At 46.8% G+C, this 15,574-nt stretch overlaps 1 protein-coding gene across 1 annotated transcript in view; it reads left to right on the top strand.

Annotated features, from left to right (window-relative positions):
- DUSP5 (dual specificity phosphatase 5) overlaps positions 1-8,090 on the top strand; it is a 15,498-nt gene extending 7,408 nt beyond the window's left edge. The window contains exons 3-4 of the mRNA XM_017499689.1: positions 2,574-2,793; positions 6,570-8,090. Coding sequence (XP_017355178.1) covers positions 2,574-2,793; positions 6,570-6,976 — 627 coding nt within the window. The 3' untranslated portion in view covers positions 6,977-8,090. The remainder of the gene's footprint in view (positions 1-2,573; positions 2,794-6,569) is intronic.
- Positions 8,091-15,574: the final 7,484 nt, after the last annotated feature.

Genomic DNA, 15,574 nt, shown 5'->3' with positions numbered 1-15,574 from the left:
TTACAGGCACGCGCCACCATGCTCAGCTGATTTTTTGTATTTTTAGTAGAGACGGGGTTTCACCATGTTGACCAGGATGGTCTCGATCTCTTGACCTTGTGATCTACCCGCCTCGGCCTCCCAAAGTGCTGGGATTACAGGCGTGAGCCACCGTGCCGGCTATGTGCCAGGTTTTAATACATTCATTATCCCATTTACACCTTACCAATTATCCAGAGAGAATAGGTATCATCCCCTGTTTAGAGATAAAGGGTCATAGGTTAAGGAAGCTGTCCAAGATCACATCAGGCAGTAAGTATGGAGCCCTGGAACTTAACCAAGAGCTCTGCGATCTGACACCCAAGCCCAGGTTCATAACTGCTGCACCACATTGCCCCCAGGAAGGCTGCTCTGTAGGCATAGAAATTTGGGGAGGCTTCGAGGAGGGGATGCAGTTGGACATTTTATCTCTAGAGGAACAGAGGAAAGAAGGAAATTTTTTCCTTCCTGTCTACCTGAAATATTTGCCTTCTCATATTGATCACTATTGAAATGGAATCAGACAAGGCCTTGACTCTTATGCTAAGCAGCTCTGGGTTTAGCTCAGCTTTGCCACTGACTAGCTCTGACTCGGACAAGTTATTTAATGCATCTGAGCCTTAAGTTGCCCATCGGTAAAATGGGAATAACCTACCTTACAGATTTTGTTGTGAAATTGGTATGATGTAGGCGCATCTGAAGTGTTAAGCCCAGAGGCCAGCCATAGTAGATGCTGATAAAAATACCACCAGTTGTTATTATTATCTTTGTAAAGTCCTCTGTAATTTTCTTCCAAGTGACTGAACTGGCCTTTGCTTAAACACTTGACTTCTCAGGAAATGAAAAGCTAATGCTGGGTGCAGGGTAAATTGAGAATTGCCTGTGTCTGGCCCCTGTCCCATGCACCCTTCCCTGTTACGGATCTGACTGAGAGTTTCCATTCCACTCTTATTCCAGGACAGGAAATGGAAACACAGGAAGCAGATGGTTGGCATGGGAAAGGCTCCCAAAGACACAGCCACTGTCACCATGTTTCCCTCTCAGTCTCTAAGGGCTCCCATTTTTCTTTTTTTTTTTTGAGACGGGAGTCTCACTCTGTCACCCAGGCTGGAGCGCAGTGGCACGATCTCAGCTCACTGCAACCTCCACTTCCCGGGTTCAAGTCATTCTGCTTCAGCCTCCCTAGTAGCTGGGACTACAGATGTGTACCACCATACCCAGCTAATTTCTTTGTATTTTTAGTAGAGATGGGGTTTCACCCGTGTTAGACAGGATGGTCTTGATATCCTGACCTTGTGATCTGCCCACCTCGGCCTCCCAAAGTGCTGGCATTACAGGTATAAGCCACCATGCCCTGCTGGGCTTCCATTTTGCCAATCATCACGGGTTTTTCTTGCCACCTTTAGAGCACTGTAAAGAGACAGCCAGGGTCTAACTAGCAGTTTGTTTTAGCTTTGCCTCAAGGTGAATGGTCTCTGGTTCCCCCTTGACTAGAAACTGGGATGTGGGTACCCTACCCAAAGCGTGGCTCTGTAAGCAGGTCTCACCAGCATCCCCAACAAAACCCTGTGTGAAGAAGGTCAGAGGCGGGGGAACCCCCTCTGCTTGTGGCCTGACAATATTTTTTACCTAAAGATTCTGAGTAGGTAGTGGTTATTTTCATTTCTAAGAAGCCTACTTTTTTGTGGGTGTGGAGGTGCATTTTAACATCTCTAAAACTTGGATGCATCTTAGGATCAACAGTGTCTTAGGTTTGATGAAATATGCTATATAGGCTAGACTTGGTGGCTCACCTGTAATCCCAGCACTTTGGAAGGCTGAGGTGGGAAGATTGCTTGAGGCCAGGAGTTTAAGACCATTCTGGGCAACACAGCAAGAACTCATCGCTACAAAAAAAATTAAAAATTAGGCAGGCATGGTGGTGCATGTCTGTAGCCCCAGCTACGCGGGAGGCTGAAACGGTAGGATCTCTTGAGCCTAGGAATTCAAGATTACAGTGAGCTATGATTGTGCCACTGTACTCCAGCCTGGGTGACAGAGCAAGACCCTGTCTTTCCAAAAAGGAAAAGAAAATACGCTATAGAAAATGTCAAGGCTGTAAAGGAGGACACATACCATGTGAGTCCTGCTCCATTTTATCTATACGGAAAGCGAGACTGTCCCAAGGCAAAGGGGCTTGTCCTGGTACTCTCAGGGCAGCTGTAACTTCAACATGGGCCTGTCGATTTTTCCCGTGATGCCACATGGCTTTTCATCCTTGTCAGTGCAGGAAGGCCGCCGGCGTTTCCTGCCTCCTTGATATGTGCAAAAAAGCGAACTCTTTGCTGTGTGGATGTTGCTGTCATTGAGGCAGTCACACAAGGTAGAGAGTTGGCCAGGATGGAGATACCACCCACACTCAGTTGAAAACTGCCCTAGCTCTGAACCCTCTCTACTTGGAAACCAGAAAGGGAACCGCCCATCTTAAGAAACAAATAGGTCAGGGTTGTTTTTTCCTCTCTCAAATGAACAAGCTAATTCAATATTTCCTGATTATCCTTTGTCCCTGCCTCCAGGGTGGCCCAGTTGAAATCCTTCCCTTCCTCTACCTTGGAAGTGCCTACCATGCGTCCAAGTGTGAGTTCCTCGCCAACCTGCACATCACAGCCCTGCTGAATGTCTCCAGACGGACCTCGGAGACCTGCACGACCCACCTACACTACAAATGGATCCCTGTGGAAGACAGCCACACGGCTGACATTAGCTCCCACTTTCAAGAAGCAATAGACTTCATTGGTAGGTTTAGCCATTCCGCCTGTTATTTTGGGAGTCCCGTTGGGGCATGTGTTCTTGACTTTTGATGTCCTGTGGAGGCCACCTTCACTGAAAGACAAGTGTTTTGTATATGCAGCTGCCAAGAGGTGGAGCCAACATGGGATAAGCCCCCAAAAAGGTGGAAGGGAGGATTTAAGTTGCTATTAATAGGAGCTTTAATTTTCAAGATAAATGAATGAATCTAATTTTATGGCAGTACTCGCTGCCGATCTTGTGATTGTTTCTAGCTGGGCAGGAGCTGAGTGCATCCCTGCGTAATGCTCCACACCAGGAAAGTGGGGGGAAGAATCTCCCTAACCGTGCTTCTACGTAGGTTGGGTTTATTTTTAAAACCAAACAGAAGGATTCAGAGAGCACTACTTATGCACTGAGTCCCAAGGGTCCTCAGCAGCAGTAGCTCTCTGTACTTTTGGCGAACAGCTTTGGGGCAATTTGTTTTGCATTTTCAGCTAATTTTGGATTAAAGATAGCATTTGACTCAGGCTCCATGCTGTATACACACAAAAATTGGCATCTTTTGCATGCTCTCTTCATTCGTGTAAGGCTGCTATCATTTATTCCATTGCGTAGACCTGAAAACCAAAGCCTTGGCCTCTGGTCCCTCTGCCAGTAAAGGGCTGTGGCCTTAGGGTTTCCAGGTACTCTGTGTGGCCTGGATTGTTCTCCCATTTGGCATCTTCTCCTCCCCCATCCAGCTCCTTAGCGGGCTGGCCTGACTTTTGTCTGTCTCAAATTTGCAAGTACCACTCCCTAACCTTTTGATCATGCCCCCCTTTCCAGCACCCATTTTCTTCTTTGACATAGGTAGTTGTTGAAACTGGTGCATGGTTTTCCTGTATCTTGTTCCAAGGGATGTTGGAGGAAGAAAGGCAGGTGTTAGCATGGTGCTAATTACTTAGTCCAGGTAGCAATTAAAGGCCCCCCTTGAGCCACATGGTGGCCCTCTGATCACCGCACAATTTCTGCTCCTCAGGAAACCCTGACGAGAAACTCATCAAAGGCAAAAGGCTGAGCCTGTCCTTCCTGTCCCCTGAGCCTCTGGGCTGAGATGATTCCTTTGGAGTCTGAAAGGCAGCCAAAATGATGGTTCAGGGTGGGAAACCCTTGACTTGTTCTCCCTGTCCTTGGGAATGCCTTGCCCTTCTCAGCCTGCTTTTTAATTACCTAAGTAGCTACTTCATGAGGTCATGAAACCCGCCCCCATCCAGTTCTCAGAATGCTGCCTCCCTATCCTGTGTGTGTATTGTGTCTATGTACACGCAATCCAAAAACCCACAGTATTTTGAAAGCACAGGATGCTTTTTCCCAAACTCCTTGCCCTGCTAGTGGCTAGTGGAAGGAGAGATGGCCTGCCCAGTGAGCCATGTGCTGAATAAACAATCACCCCTTCCAGGGGAAGAGGGCCATGCGGAAGGCAGGCCCTGAGGTGTCGAGTGGGCTCCAGAGGCAATGCACTCTGGACCTTTGCATTCTTGGATGTGGCACTAGGCCAGTTAAAAGCTAAACTTTCAAGGAAGCCAGCAGAGGAGCAAAGGTAAATAGGAGTCACGACCCTGTAATTCTAGGGACTTTGGGTCTCCCCTTTGAACTAATTTACGGAGACTGTTTTGTTGTTTCTTTTGATTCAGACTGAATTGGAGGACACCTCTGTTGAACTGCTTTGGGGTATCCTGTGGGGTTTTTGTTCAGATGGGGAAACTCCTCCCTGATGCCTCAGAAATTTTACCTTTCAGATCTTGCAAATTGATTTGCATACTTTGACCTTGGGGCAGGGAAGTAGAGGATGGTAAGGGGAATGACTTTTTTTTTCTCTTGGCCCTTCAGAATCTTAAATGTTGTTGTGTACTGTGGCCTGCATAGTGCCGGCTACATCTAACTTCCTGTGATATAATTGTTTCCTCACTAGCAAGAGAGGGACTCGGAAAGACTATTTTTTTGTGGATTTGATGTGTACACATCTTTAACCTTTTATCCCTTCCCATTTTAACAGTTGTAGCTGGTTTTCTGGGGGCGGGGGCTGAGGGGTAGAGCAGGAAGGGAGGCATCCTCCCCTTTTTGTCATATTGAGCTAAAGAATGCTAACTGATGGTGGTAGCTTTATAGCAGTGACTCCCATTGTTGAGCAAGATGGAATTTGTGAAAGCCATTTATATCCTCCGTCTAGTAGGCGTCACTTAGCAAGGACTATAATTAGTGGCCGGTGCTATTTATTGTGTGTTTGCTGGTGAGAACCCTGGGAGCTGAGCCAGGCATCCTGCCCTGGCACAACAGGAAGGGGTGCCCGGAGAGGCTGGAAGGCCTCTACCAGGATCAGGGTTAGGTTGTTACCCTTAGAATCAGACCTGGAGAGGCCAGAGTTGCTTCTTCAAGTCCGCCTTTGAGTCTGGGATGCTCTTCTTAGAAAAATGTGCGTCGCTAGCCAGACGTGGTGGCTCACACCTGTAATCCCAGCACTTTGGGAGGCCAAGGTTGGGGGATCACGAGGTCAGGAGATCGAGACCATCCTGGTTAACATGGTGAAACCCCATCTCTACTAAAAATACAAAAAACTAGCCAGGCATGGTGGTGCCTGTAGTCCCAGCTATTGGGAAGGCTGAGGCAGGAGAATCACTTGAACCCGGGAGGCGGAGGTTGCAGTGAGCCGAGATCATGCCACTGCACTCCAGCCTGGTCAACAGAGAGAGACTGTCTCAAAAAAAAAAAAAAAGATAAAAAAGGAAAAAGAAAAATGTGCTTGGCCAATAAAAATATGCACAACCTTAAGGATTTTCCAACGCCCTCTTGAAACCGTCCATGGAGGCTGAGCATGGTGGCTCACGCCTATAATCTCAGTAACTTTGGGAGGCCAAAGCGGTGGATCACCTGAGGTCAGGAGTTCGAGATCGGCCTGGCCAACATGGTGAAACCCCATCTCTACTAAAAATATTTTTTAAGGCCAGGCACGGTGGCTCAAGCCTGTAATCCCAGCACTTTGGGAGGCCGAGGCGGGTGGATCACGAGGTCAAGAGATTGAGACCATCCTGGTCAACATGGTGAAACCCCGTCTCTACTACAAATACAAAAAATTAGCTGGGCATGGTGGCGCGTGCCTGTAATCCCAGCTACTCAGGAGGCTGAGGCAGGAGAATTGCTTGAACCCAGGAGGCGGAGGTTACGGTGAGCCGAGATTGCACCATTGCACTCTAGCCTGGGTAACATGAGTGAAACTCCGTCTCAAAAAAATATATATATATATTTTTTAAATTAGCCGGGCCTGGTGGTGGATGCCTGTAATCCCAGCTACTTGGGAGGCTGAGGCAGGAGAATTGCTTGAACCCAGGAGGCGGAGGGTGCAGTGAGCCAAGATTGCGCCACTGCACTCCAGCCTGGGCAACAAAAATGAAACTCCATCTCAAAAAAAAATACCATCAATGGAACCTAAGTTAAGATGGCATCACCAAGAAGGGACTTCTCCAGGTCCATGGCCTCCAGAGGCCAAATCTGCAAGTATCCTGAGGAACTGTGAAGCCGCTGTAAGGAATATAAAGATCCTACTTGGGGATTTTTTGCTGTGACCCCAAAAGCTCTCTTCTCACCAGTGGGGATAAAAGACTGGCAGAAGTGTAGCGTAGGGCCACAGCCCTTAGGCAGGCACAACAGTTTCCTATCTAGGTCACTCCAGTGTTTGATTCTCATGTTTTGCCATTGCCCTTAGATTCCAATCCCAACTCACTCCCACCATCTTTTCTTCCTTCCAGACTGTGTCAGGGAAAAGGGAGGCAAGGTCCTGGTCCACTGTGAGGCTGGGATCTCCCGTTCACCCACCATCTGCATGGCTTACCTCATGAAGACCAAGCAGTTCCGCCTGAAGGAGGCCTTCGATTACATCAAGCAGAGGAGGGGTATGGTCTCACCCAACTTTGGCTTCATGGGCCAGCTCCTGCAGTACGAATCTGAGATCCTGCCCTCCACGCCCAACCCCCAGCCTCCCTCCTGCCAAGGGGAGGCAGCAGGCTCTTCATTGATAGGCCATTTGCAGACACTGAGCCCTAACACGCAGGATGCCTATTGCACATTTCCTGCCTCGGTGCTGGCGCCGGTGCCCACCCACTCGACAGTCTCGGAGCTCAGCAGAAGCCCTGTGGCCACAGCCACATCCTGCTAAAACTGGGATGGAGGAACCAGCCCAGCCCCAAGAGCAACTGTGATTTTTGGTTTTAAGACTCATGGACATTTCATACCTGTGCAATACTGAAGACCTCACACTGTCATGCTGCCCCAGTGAGACAGTGAGTGGTCACCAGGCTTGCAAATGAACTTCAGACAGACCTTGGGATAGGTTCTCGGGACTGAAGGAAGGCCAAGCCATTAGGGGAGCACAGCATGTGCTGACTACTGTACTTCCAGAATCCCTTCCCTCTCGGGACTGCCCAGTCCTTGCACCTCAAAGTTCGCCTTTTCATTTCAAGCATAAGGCAATAAATACCTGCAGCAACATGGGAGAAAGAAGTTGCTGGACCAGGAGAAAAGGCAGTTACGAAGCCAATTCATTTTGAAGGAAGCACAATTTCCACCTTATTTTTTGAACTTTGGCAGTTTCAGTGTCTGTCTCCGTTGCTTCAGGCCATAAGCTGATCACTGTCTAGTTGGGAAAGTAACCCTACAGGGTTTGTAGGGACATGATCAGTATCCTGATTTGAAGCCTGAAATGTTTTTAGGTACCCTCTTGGGTCCAGTGAGGTAGTTGGTTGAAGTAGCAAGATGCTGGCTTTTCTGGTTGTTGTTTTTTTTTGGCCGTGGGTTCTTCACTGACCTTGGACTTTGGCATGATTCTTATTCATACTTGAACTTGTCTCATTCCACCTCTTCTCAGAGCAACTCTTCATTTGAGAAAAGAGTTTTTCAGATCATAGACCAAAAATAGTCATCCCCTCGAGGTGGTGGCAGTAGATGCCTGGGGGAGAAGGGTACTTGCCGTGTATCCTGGGTCAGTGGTGCTGAGCACCGGTTTCCTCAGCTTCCTGTCCTTCTGTGTGCTTATGTTTCTTGTGACAGTTGTTTTCCTCCCTGCCCCTGGAGGCCGTCTTCAAGCTGTGGACTTCTGGGATTTACAGATTTTGCTATGTGGTACTACTATTTTTTTTTTTTTTGTCTGTTAATTATTTCTCCAGGGGAAAAGGCAATAATTTTCTAAAACCCATGTGAATGTGAAGAAAAGCAGTATGTTGATGGTTGTTGTTTTTTATAGTGTAAAATAAAAATAGTAAAAGGAAAAAGCACTTCTTCATGTTGTTGGTGAATTGGGATAAGGTAGGAATACCGTTGGGTGGGGACCCAGCCTGCTTCACTGGGATTTATTTCTAAATGAACCACAGGGTGATGGTGGAGGTGCAGCTATCGGTGTGACAATACAGAATGTTGCTTTCCGACTGAGGGTTTCCCTCAGCTCCCTTGTAAGAGGAGTCCTTAGTGCAGGCCTCACAGGGAGGTGATCGGAGCATCTGCCCACTCAGGGCCCTTCATTCCCATCACAGTAGGCAAAAAGCTCTACTTGAACCTCAGATTCCTCAGCTGTGAAAAGAGTGAACTGAGTTAGATGATCCCAAGAGTCCCTTAAAGCATAAGGCCCTTGGTTCCAGTAAACCTGAGTGCCAAGTTTGTGGCCAGCCTCCTCCCTCCAGTGCCTGGCACATGGCAGACTCGGAAAAGGCTGGGTAAGTGGCCAAGGGATGGAGAAGTGGATGAGGTGAAAGTTTACCTTGCCTGCCTGCCTGAACCCCTCTTTCCAGCAACTAATTCTAGATAATTCCCCAGAAGTTCCAAGGTAAATCCCTCAACTAGTGGGTTTAAATCCAAGGCTGAATTGACTTGCTTTGTGAGTAATTTCCTCTGTGTAGGTGGAGGAAGGAAGGGACAATTGTCACCTTCTCCCCATGATTGGCTCTGCCTGGGCTCCAGCCTAACTCCTGGGGCCTGTGCCTAATCTGATGAGGGAACAGGGAACTGGTTGGGATTTATGCCATCTCAGTCAGCCGATACCTAACATGGGGATTCCATCCATACTTCTCAATGCTGGAGGGTCCAAAGGGCATTCAGCTCCCGAACATGCCCTGTGTCAACAAATAGCGAGATGGCTGTCGAGCACAGGCAGCCCTGCTCCCTAAACTACTCACCTTAAAGGCTTTGCCCGAAGTCTTTCTTTCCACCTGCCTCTCCTTTCCCCAACCCTCCTTTCAGAGGTTCCTTGGAAAGTCCACAGATGAGAAGGTCACCCAGGATCAGAATGCTGAATTTCTTTCAGACCACTCCCCTCATCTGTGTAACCAAATAGCTTCCACAGTGAAGATCACCAGACCAGGTGGTGAGAAGTTCTGGGTTCTAGCCCTTGCCCTGCCCCCAACTCTCCAGTGCTTTAGAGCTAACCTCCAACCTCTACAGACTAGATTTCTCCAAGGCTCAGTCTAGCTGGTGCCTAAACCTTGTTGGTGTCCCATTTCTGAGCCTCTGACCAGCACTACAGTGTGTCCCTGAAGCCTGCCCATTGTGCATTGTGTGGGCCTGTGCGGGTGCTGAGTGGCTGAAGGAACCTTGAGTAGGGAAAGCCAGGGAGTAGGAAGCTGGGGTGATGTGCTAAGCTCATCCCACTTGCTGACATTTGCTTTATTTCATTAGTCTTTCTCTGAAGGGTGAGTAAGTCCTCTAAATCAGGCATATGAGGATTGCTCATCGGCGGGTGAGTCATTGGAGGGTAAGCCAAGTGAAGCCCCACAGCTGGGGATGGCTCTAGAACCCTCACTCCACTTAATAGTCTCTTCATTAATTACATCTCCATTCTTGCCAAGACCAACTCTACACTGGCTTCCAGTGCCAGGCGGGGAATTCAAGCTGATGGTGTTTCGATCCTTTATCCCCAGGTTTTGAGAAACACCTCTGTCGGTCTCCAAGCATCATCACATGTAGAGCTGAGTTTGGGAGAAGAGAGATGTTCTTTCTTTCCCAGCTGTACCTGTGGGTAAGCCCCCTCAGATCCACCCTAGCTAATGAGCTAGGCCTGATGGGGCAGGAGTTGTGTGAGCAGCCTCTACCCAGGATCCAGTGTGCTGGCAGGAGCCCTTGGTACCCGTGGATCTTCACTGTGTGAGGACCTCGGAAAAATGCCTCCCGATTTCAGTACTTTGAACAGGTCTATCTCTTAGAGTTGCTGGTAGTTTTTCTTCTGGACACCATAAAGCTCATGACTACCCCTGTTTCCCTTCCTTGCTAAGGCCACCAGGCAGCTCAGAACTAAATTCTTAGCCCACTTCTGGCAGTTTTGTATGAACTTAACATGAATTTCTGGTATTGATTCCACCCTGTTTCTCTTAAATTTTCCCATCTTTATTTTTCTTTTACTTCCATTTCCTCAGCATCCTTAAAAAGAACAGCAAAACTTTTACACCCTCTTTAAAGATTAAATAGACTCCAATGCATTTATAGAATGAAATAGGATATAAATACATATAGAGAGTAGGCTGGGCATCCTCAGTGCTGCCGTTCTCCATCTTACCCTGAAGGGCTCATCCGTAAGACTGGGTTCCTTTACCTTTTCGGTGAGTCTGCCAGGTTGTTGTCTCTTATTTCTGAAATAGATTCTGTCCGGAGCCCAAACCTCATAGCTGGGGCCCTGGATCCTTGCCTCAGAATCACTGGAACTGCCCTCTACTTTCAGCCATGTATTCTGCTGCCAGTACCTTTCTATGGAGAGTGCTGGCACTGATGGACAGATGCTCAAAGCTATGGCTCACGCTCTCTGACCCCTAACCACTGGATGGGATGAAAGGGACTCCCATGCTTAAATAACCATCACCCTTCCATCCATTTGGCAATCAGCCCCTGCTAGAACCTGGGATTCAGGAGAAAACAGCCATATGGCCCCACCTTCATGGGTTCATGAATACTGATGACTTCACCAGGCTTTCCGTCCTAGCCTGGAGCCAGCCTCCTTAGTTGGACCAATGTCCTTAGCCCCACACAATCACCTTCTCCAGCTCCTCTCTTCTAGCCTCCAGCTCCATCCTCTCCTACCTATGGTTCAGCACAACCTCATACCCAAGCTCCTCAGATATGCCAGCCTGTGGTTATGGCTGTGTTACCTGTGCTAACAATCCACACCCTACTCAGCCCATCCCTTAGTCTCTCTTGCATTGCTCGTTAACTTTCTTATAAATACCCCACCGCCACCTCCCACCTCAGAGTTCAAAAAGAAATGAGCTCTTATTGAGCCATAGCATTTTCTGGGCTATTTGGTTAGCATTAAAAATGTTTATAAAGCACCTACTGTGTGCCATAGACCACCTTTGACACACAGCCTTGTATAAATGTTTTTATATCTCATGTTTACAGATGCACAAACTGAGCCTCAGAGATATTAAGTTACTTGCCCAAAGTCACGCAGCTAGCTAATGGTAGAACTAGAATGAAGCTACTTAATTGATCTTCTACCTCTCTGAACACCTGGGGTACATCATAGGTACTTCTGTCCATTGGGCTTTTGTTTGCAAGGAAGTCTCCTTGGTCTACATTAAGGAAAAGCGTTTGTGGATAAATGCAAATGGCATTGAATGCCCAGTTACACTACATTCCATCCACATTCACTTTCTGATTATCCCTTAAACATGCCAACTTACCTTCTGCCTCAAGACATTTGCACGTGCTGGTCCCTCTGACTGGAACCTTTCTCCTATAAATTCACCTCCCAACTGATTAACTCATACTGGTTTTTCGCCTTTCAGTTCAAATTTCACCTTCCCAGGGAAGCCCTCCCAGACTAGGTCAGATGTCCCTGTTGGAACTCTCATAGCTCTCTGTATCTTTTCTTTGTATTTCATCAAAGTTTAAAAATTATTCATTTCTCTGTGATTATTTTATTAATGTTATCTTCTTCAGACTAGAAGTACCAGGAGAACACAGATTACATTGCATTTCAAGAGTAACCAAACAGGGTCGGACTTATCCTAGGTGTTCAATGAGTACTGGTTGAATGAAGGAGTGAATAAGTGACAAACAGAATGAAAAGCTGGTCAGAAGCAAAAGCTGTTCTCTCCGTTTCTCTCAGAGCCCCTATGACCCTCCAGACGTGCTAGCTCCTTTTTCCAGGGCCTATTTGCTGGCTCTTCCCCAGTCCTGGAGGAAGCAGATTCCTAGCCTTAGCTTATTACTGCTACCTCATTGGTCAGAGGCCGTGGTACCACCTCACCTCATTGGTCACTGGTCAGCCTACAGCTGGGCTGCCCTTGGGTCAGGTGCCCACCCTGGGACCAATCGGTTTCCTCTAAGTTCAGAGACCTGGCTGGCTCGGACCTGAAATTTGAGTGTTCCATAAGAAGGCCCCAAAAAACTGCCATAAAAACAACCCTACCGATCACTTGAGCCCAGGAGGTTGAGGCTTCAGTGAGCCATGATCACACCATAGTACTCTAACCTGGGTGATAGAGCAAGACCTTGTCTCAAAATAAATAAATAATAATACAATGTACTCTGCTTGTCCCAGTACAATCAACTATGGTAAATAAATTTAATTAAAAATTATTTTTAAATTTTATTTTAATTATTATTATTTTTTCTTTTTTGAGATGGAGTCTTGCTGTGTTGCCCAGGCTGGAGTGCAGTGGCGTGATCTTGGCTCACTGCAGCCTCTGCCTCCCAGGTTCAAGTGATTCTTGTGCCTCAGCCTCCTCAGTAGGTGGGATTTCAGGTATGCACCACCATGCCCGTCTAAATTTTTTTCTTTTTTTTGTATTTTTAGTAGAGATGGAATTTCATCACATTGGCCAGACTGGTCTCGAACTCTTGACCTCAAGTGATCCATCCGCCTTGGCCTCCCAAAGTGCTGGGATTATAGGTGTTAGCCACTGTGCCCAGGCATGGTAACTAAAATTTAAATCCTAGTTTATTTGTAGTAATAGGTCCAATCCCTTCCCACTACCCCATCACCCATCCCCAAAACACCCCTTCACTTACGAAGTTTACAGAAACCAGGAAGCCACTAAATAGGGGCTTAAAGCAGGCCCTTGAAGCATCTGTGCATTTTTCATTCTGGGCTTCTTCCGGAGGGGAGGAGAAAATATATTGTTTAAAAGGAACTAACCTCCCAGATGGTGAAGCCTTAAATATGTCACTATGGTAGAAAGATGAAAAACTATCCCCGCAAGGAAAGAACAATGGACTTAGAATCAAGAAGCATGGCTTCTGATGCCAGACCCGAGGGAACCCCACTGTCTGGGACCCAAAAGGGAAGCTGCTCCCAAAGGCAACCTCTATGTACGTGAGTGTAAGGGTGAGGGTTGTGGAAGGAGTGGGGAACCAGGAGCAGGTCATATAATGTCCTAGAGCTGCCAGATCAGAAGTAATTTCAAAAGGTCACATAGTTCTATCTCCTGCTTCAGAAGAACCATCTCCAAATGAGGCCAGAATGACCTGTTTCCTACAAAAAGGCAAGAAAGAGAGATAACATATTGAGCACTTACTATCGTCCGGCTGGGTGCTGGGTACTTTGCCTATGGTCTCTCATTTAAGATCTGCAAGAACCTGCAAGATGGATATTGTTAGCCCTGTTTTACAGATGAGGAAATGGAGAGATGACCTGTCCTGCCCGAGGCTACATAGCTAGAGGCTGTGAATATTTTAGAGCCAGGATACCCAACTTGCAATGGACTTTCAGGGCCATACTCTTTCTCCTAGACCAGGGTTCCCTAACCCCCGGACCACAGACTGGGTACCAGTCGGAGGCCTGTTAGGAACTGGGCCACACAGCAGGAGGTGAGAGGTGGGCAAGTCAGCATTACCACCTGAGCTCCACTTCCTGTCAGATCATGGCCGGTGTTAGATTCTGATAGGGGTTCAGACCCTATTGTGAATTGTACATGTGAGGGGTCTAGATTGTACTCTCCTTATGAGGTCTTGTGCCTGATCTGAAACCATTTGCCAGCCCCTGACCCCGTCTGTGGAAAAAGTATCTTCCACAAAACTGGTCCCTGGTGCCAAAAAGGTTGGAGACCGCTACTCTAAACTATACTATTTTCCAGAAGAGGAGATTTAACAGCTTCTTGGTATGTGTCTCCATGTCTAGTCCCCTTAAATGTGGTTATGAGATCTGTTAGGCCAGGTGTGGTGGCTCATCCCTGTAATCCCAGCACCTTGGGAGGCCGAGGGAGGAGGATTACTTGACACCAGGAGTTTGAGACCAGCCTGGGCAACATAGTGAGGCCTCATCTCTACAAAGAATCAAATTTTAATTCTACAAAGAATTCTAAAAAATTAGTCAGGCATGGTGGCACACACCTGTTGTCCCAGCTACTTGGGAAGCTGAGGTAGGAGAATGGCTTGAGTCCAGGAGATCAAGGCTGCAGTGAGCTGTGATCACGCCACTGCACTCCAGCCTAGGCAACAGAGGGAGACCTTATCTCAAAAAACAAAACAAAAACTATTTGTTATTTGGAACAAATATTCAAGTGATCTTGTCATAAAAGTTTGTTAACCTTACAAAGCCTTCTCTTTAAACATTACTACATTTAGATTTGGGAGTTGAATTTTAAGTGGGATGTGGACAAACTGGTGTTTTTATCTCTAAAAGATAATGGCAAAGAGGGCAATGAAGGGATTGGAGGCTATATTATATGAAGAAGAGTTGAGAGAGGTAGTGGTCGTTGGCCTGGAGAGAAGAGTCAGTGAATTGTGTAATGGAAAGTGTAAAGTAAATGGATTTTCACAACCACAAGATTGAATTCTGGCTCTGTCGCTTTCTAGCTGTGTGCATGTGGACCAATTCATCTCTCAAAGTCTCAACGTTCTTATTCATAAAATGGATATACTAATTGAATCTACCTTGTGGGTATAATTTTGAACAATAAATATGATGAGGAATAATGGCCTAAGCTGAGGTCAAAGACATGGTAAGTCCTTAATGAATGGTGGTAGTGATTATCACTTACAATAATTGCAGCTGTGGAGCATTGAGGACTGGACAAGCAGAAGTGGGATTTCTATGGAAAGGCTATTGTGGAAAGGATTCAAGCCTCACGGCTTTGCACACATCCCTCCCTCTGCCTCATCGCTTCCCCTCTTCACCCTCCTCATTTACGGCTGTGCTTTGGCCTTCACTCTTGATTCCCTTCCTCCGGGAAGCCTTCTCGGATTTCAGGATTCCATATTATTTGTCTTTCTGGTACCTGTACCTTTCCTTTATAGTACTATCACGTGGGAATTAAATAATAATGCCTGTAATTTGTGAAAATCTGCTTTATTGAGGTATAATTTACATACAATAAAAATTTACCCATTGTACATTTACAGTATATATTAAATAAATAATATTGTCTTCTGATCTATGAACGTGGATGGCTTTCCATTTATTCTTCTGTAGTTTCTCTCAACAATGTTTTGTAGTTTTCCGTGTATAAGTCTTGCACTTCCATTGTCAAATTATTCCTAAATATTTTTGGATGCTGCTGTAAAGGGATTAATTCATGTACATGTAATTTCATACATAAATTGATTTTTGAGTGTTGATCAAACTCTGCATTTCTGGGATAAATTCTACTTTATCATGATGTTTTGTTTTGTTTTTGAGACAAGGTCTCACTCTGTCACGCAGGGTGGAGTGCAGTGGCGAGATCAGAGCTCACTGCAGCCTCAGCCTCCCTAGTTCAAGCAGTTCTTCTGCCTCAGCCTCCGGAGTATCTGGGACTGCAGGCGCAGGCCACCACGCTCAGCTAATTTTTTGTAT

The sequence above is a fragment of the Cebus imitator genome, unplaced genomic scaffold (assembly GCF_001604975.1).
Source record: "Cebus imitator isolate Cc_AM_T3 unplaced genomic scaffold, Cebus_imitator-1.0 Scaffold259, whole genome shotgun sequence".
NCBI lineage: Eukaryota > Metazoa > Chordata > Mammalia > Primates > Cebidae > Cebus > Cebus imitator.
The sequence above is the reverse complement of the archived record's forward strand: the minus strand, read 5'-3'. Positions and strand labels throughout refer to the sequence as shown.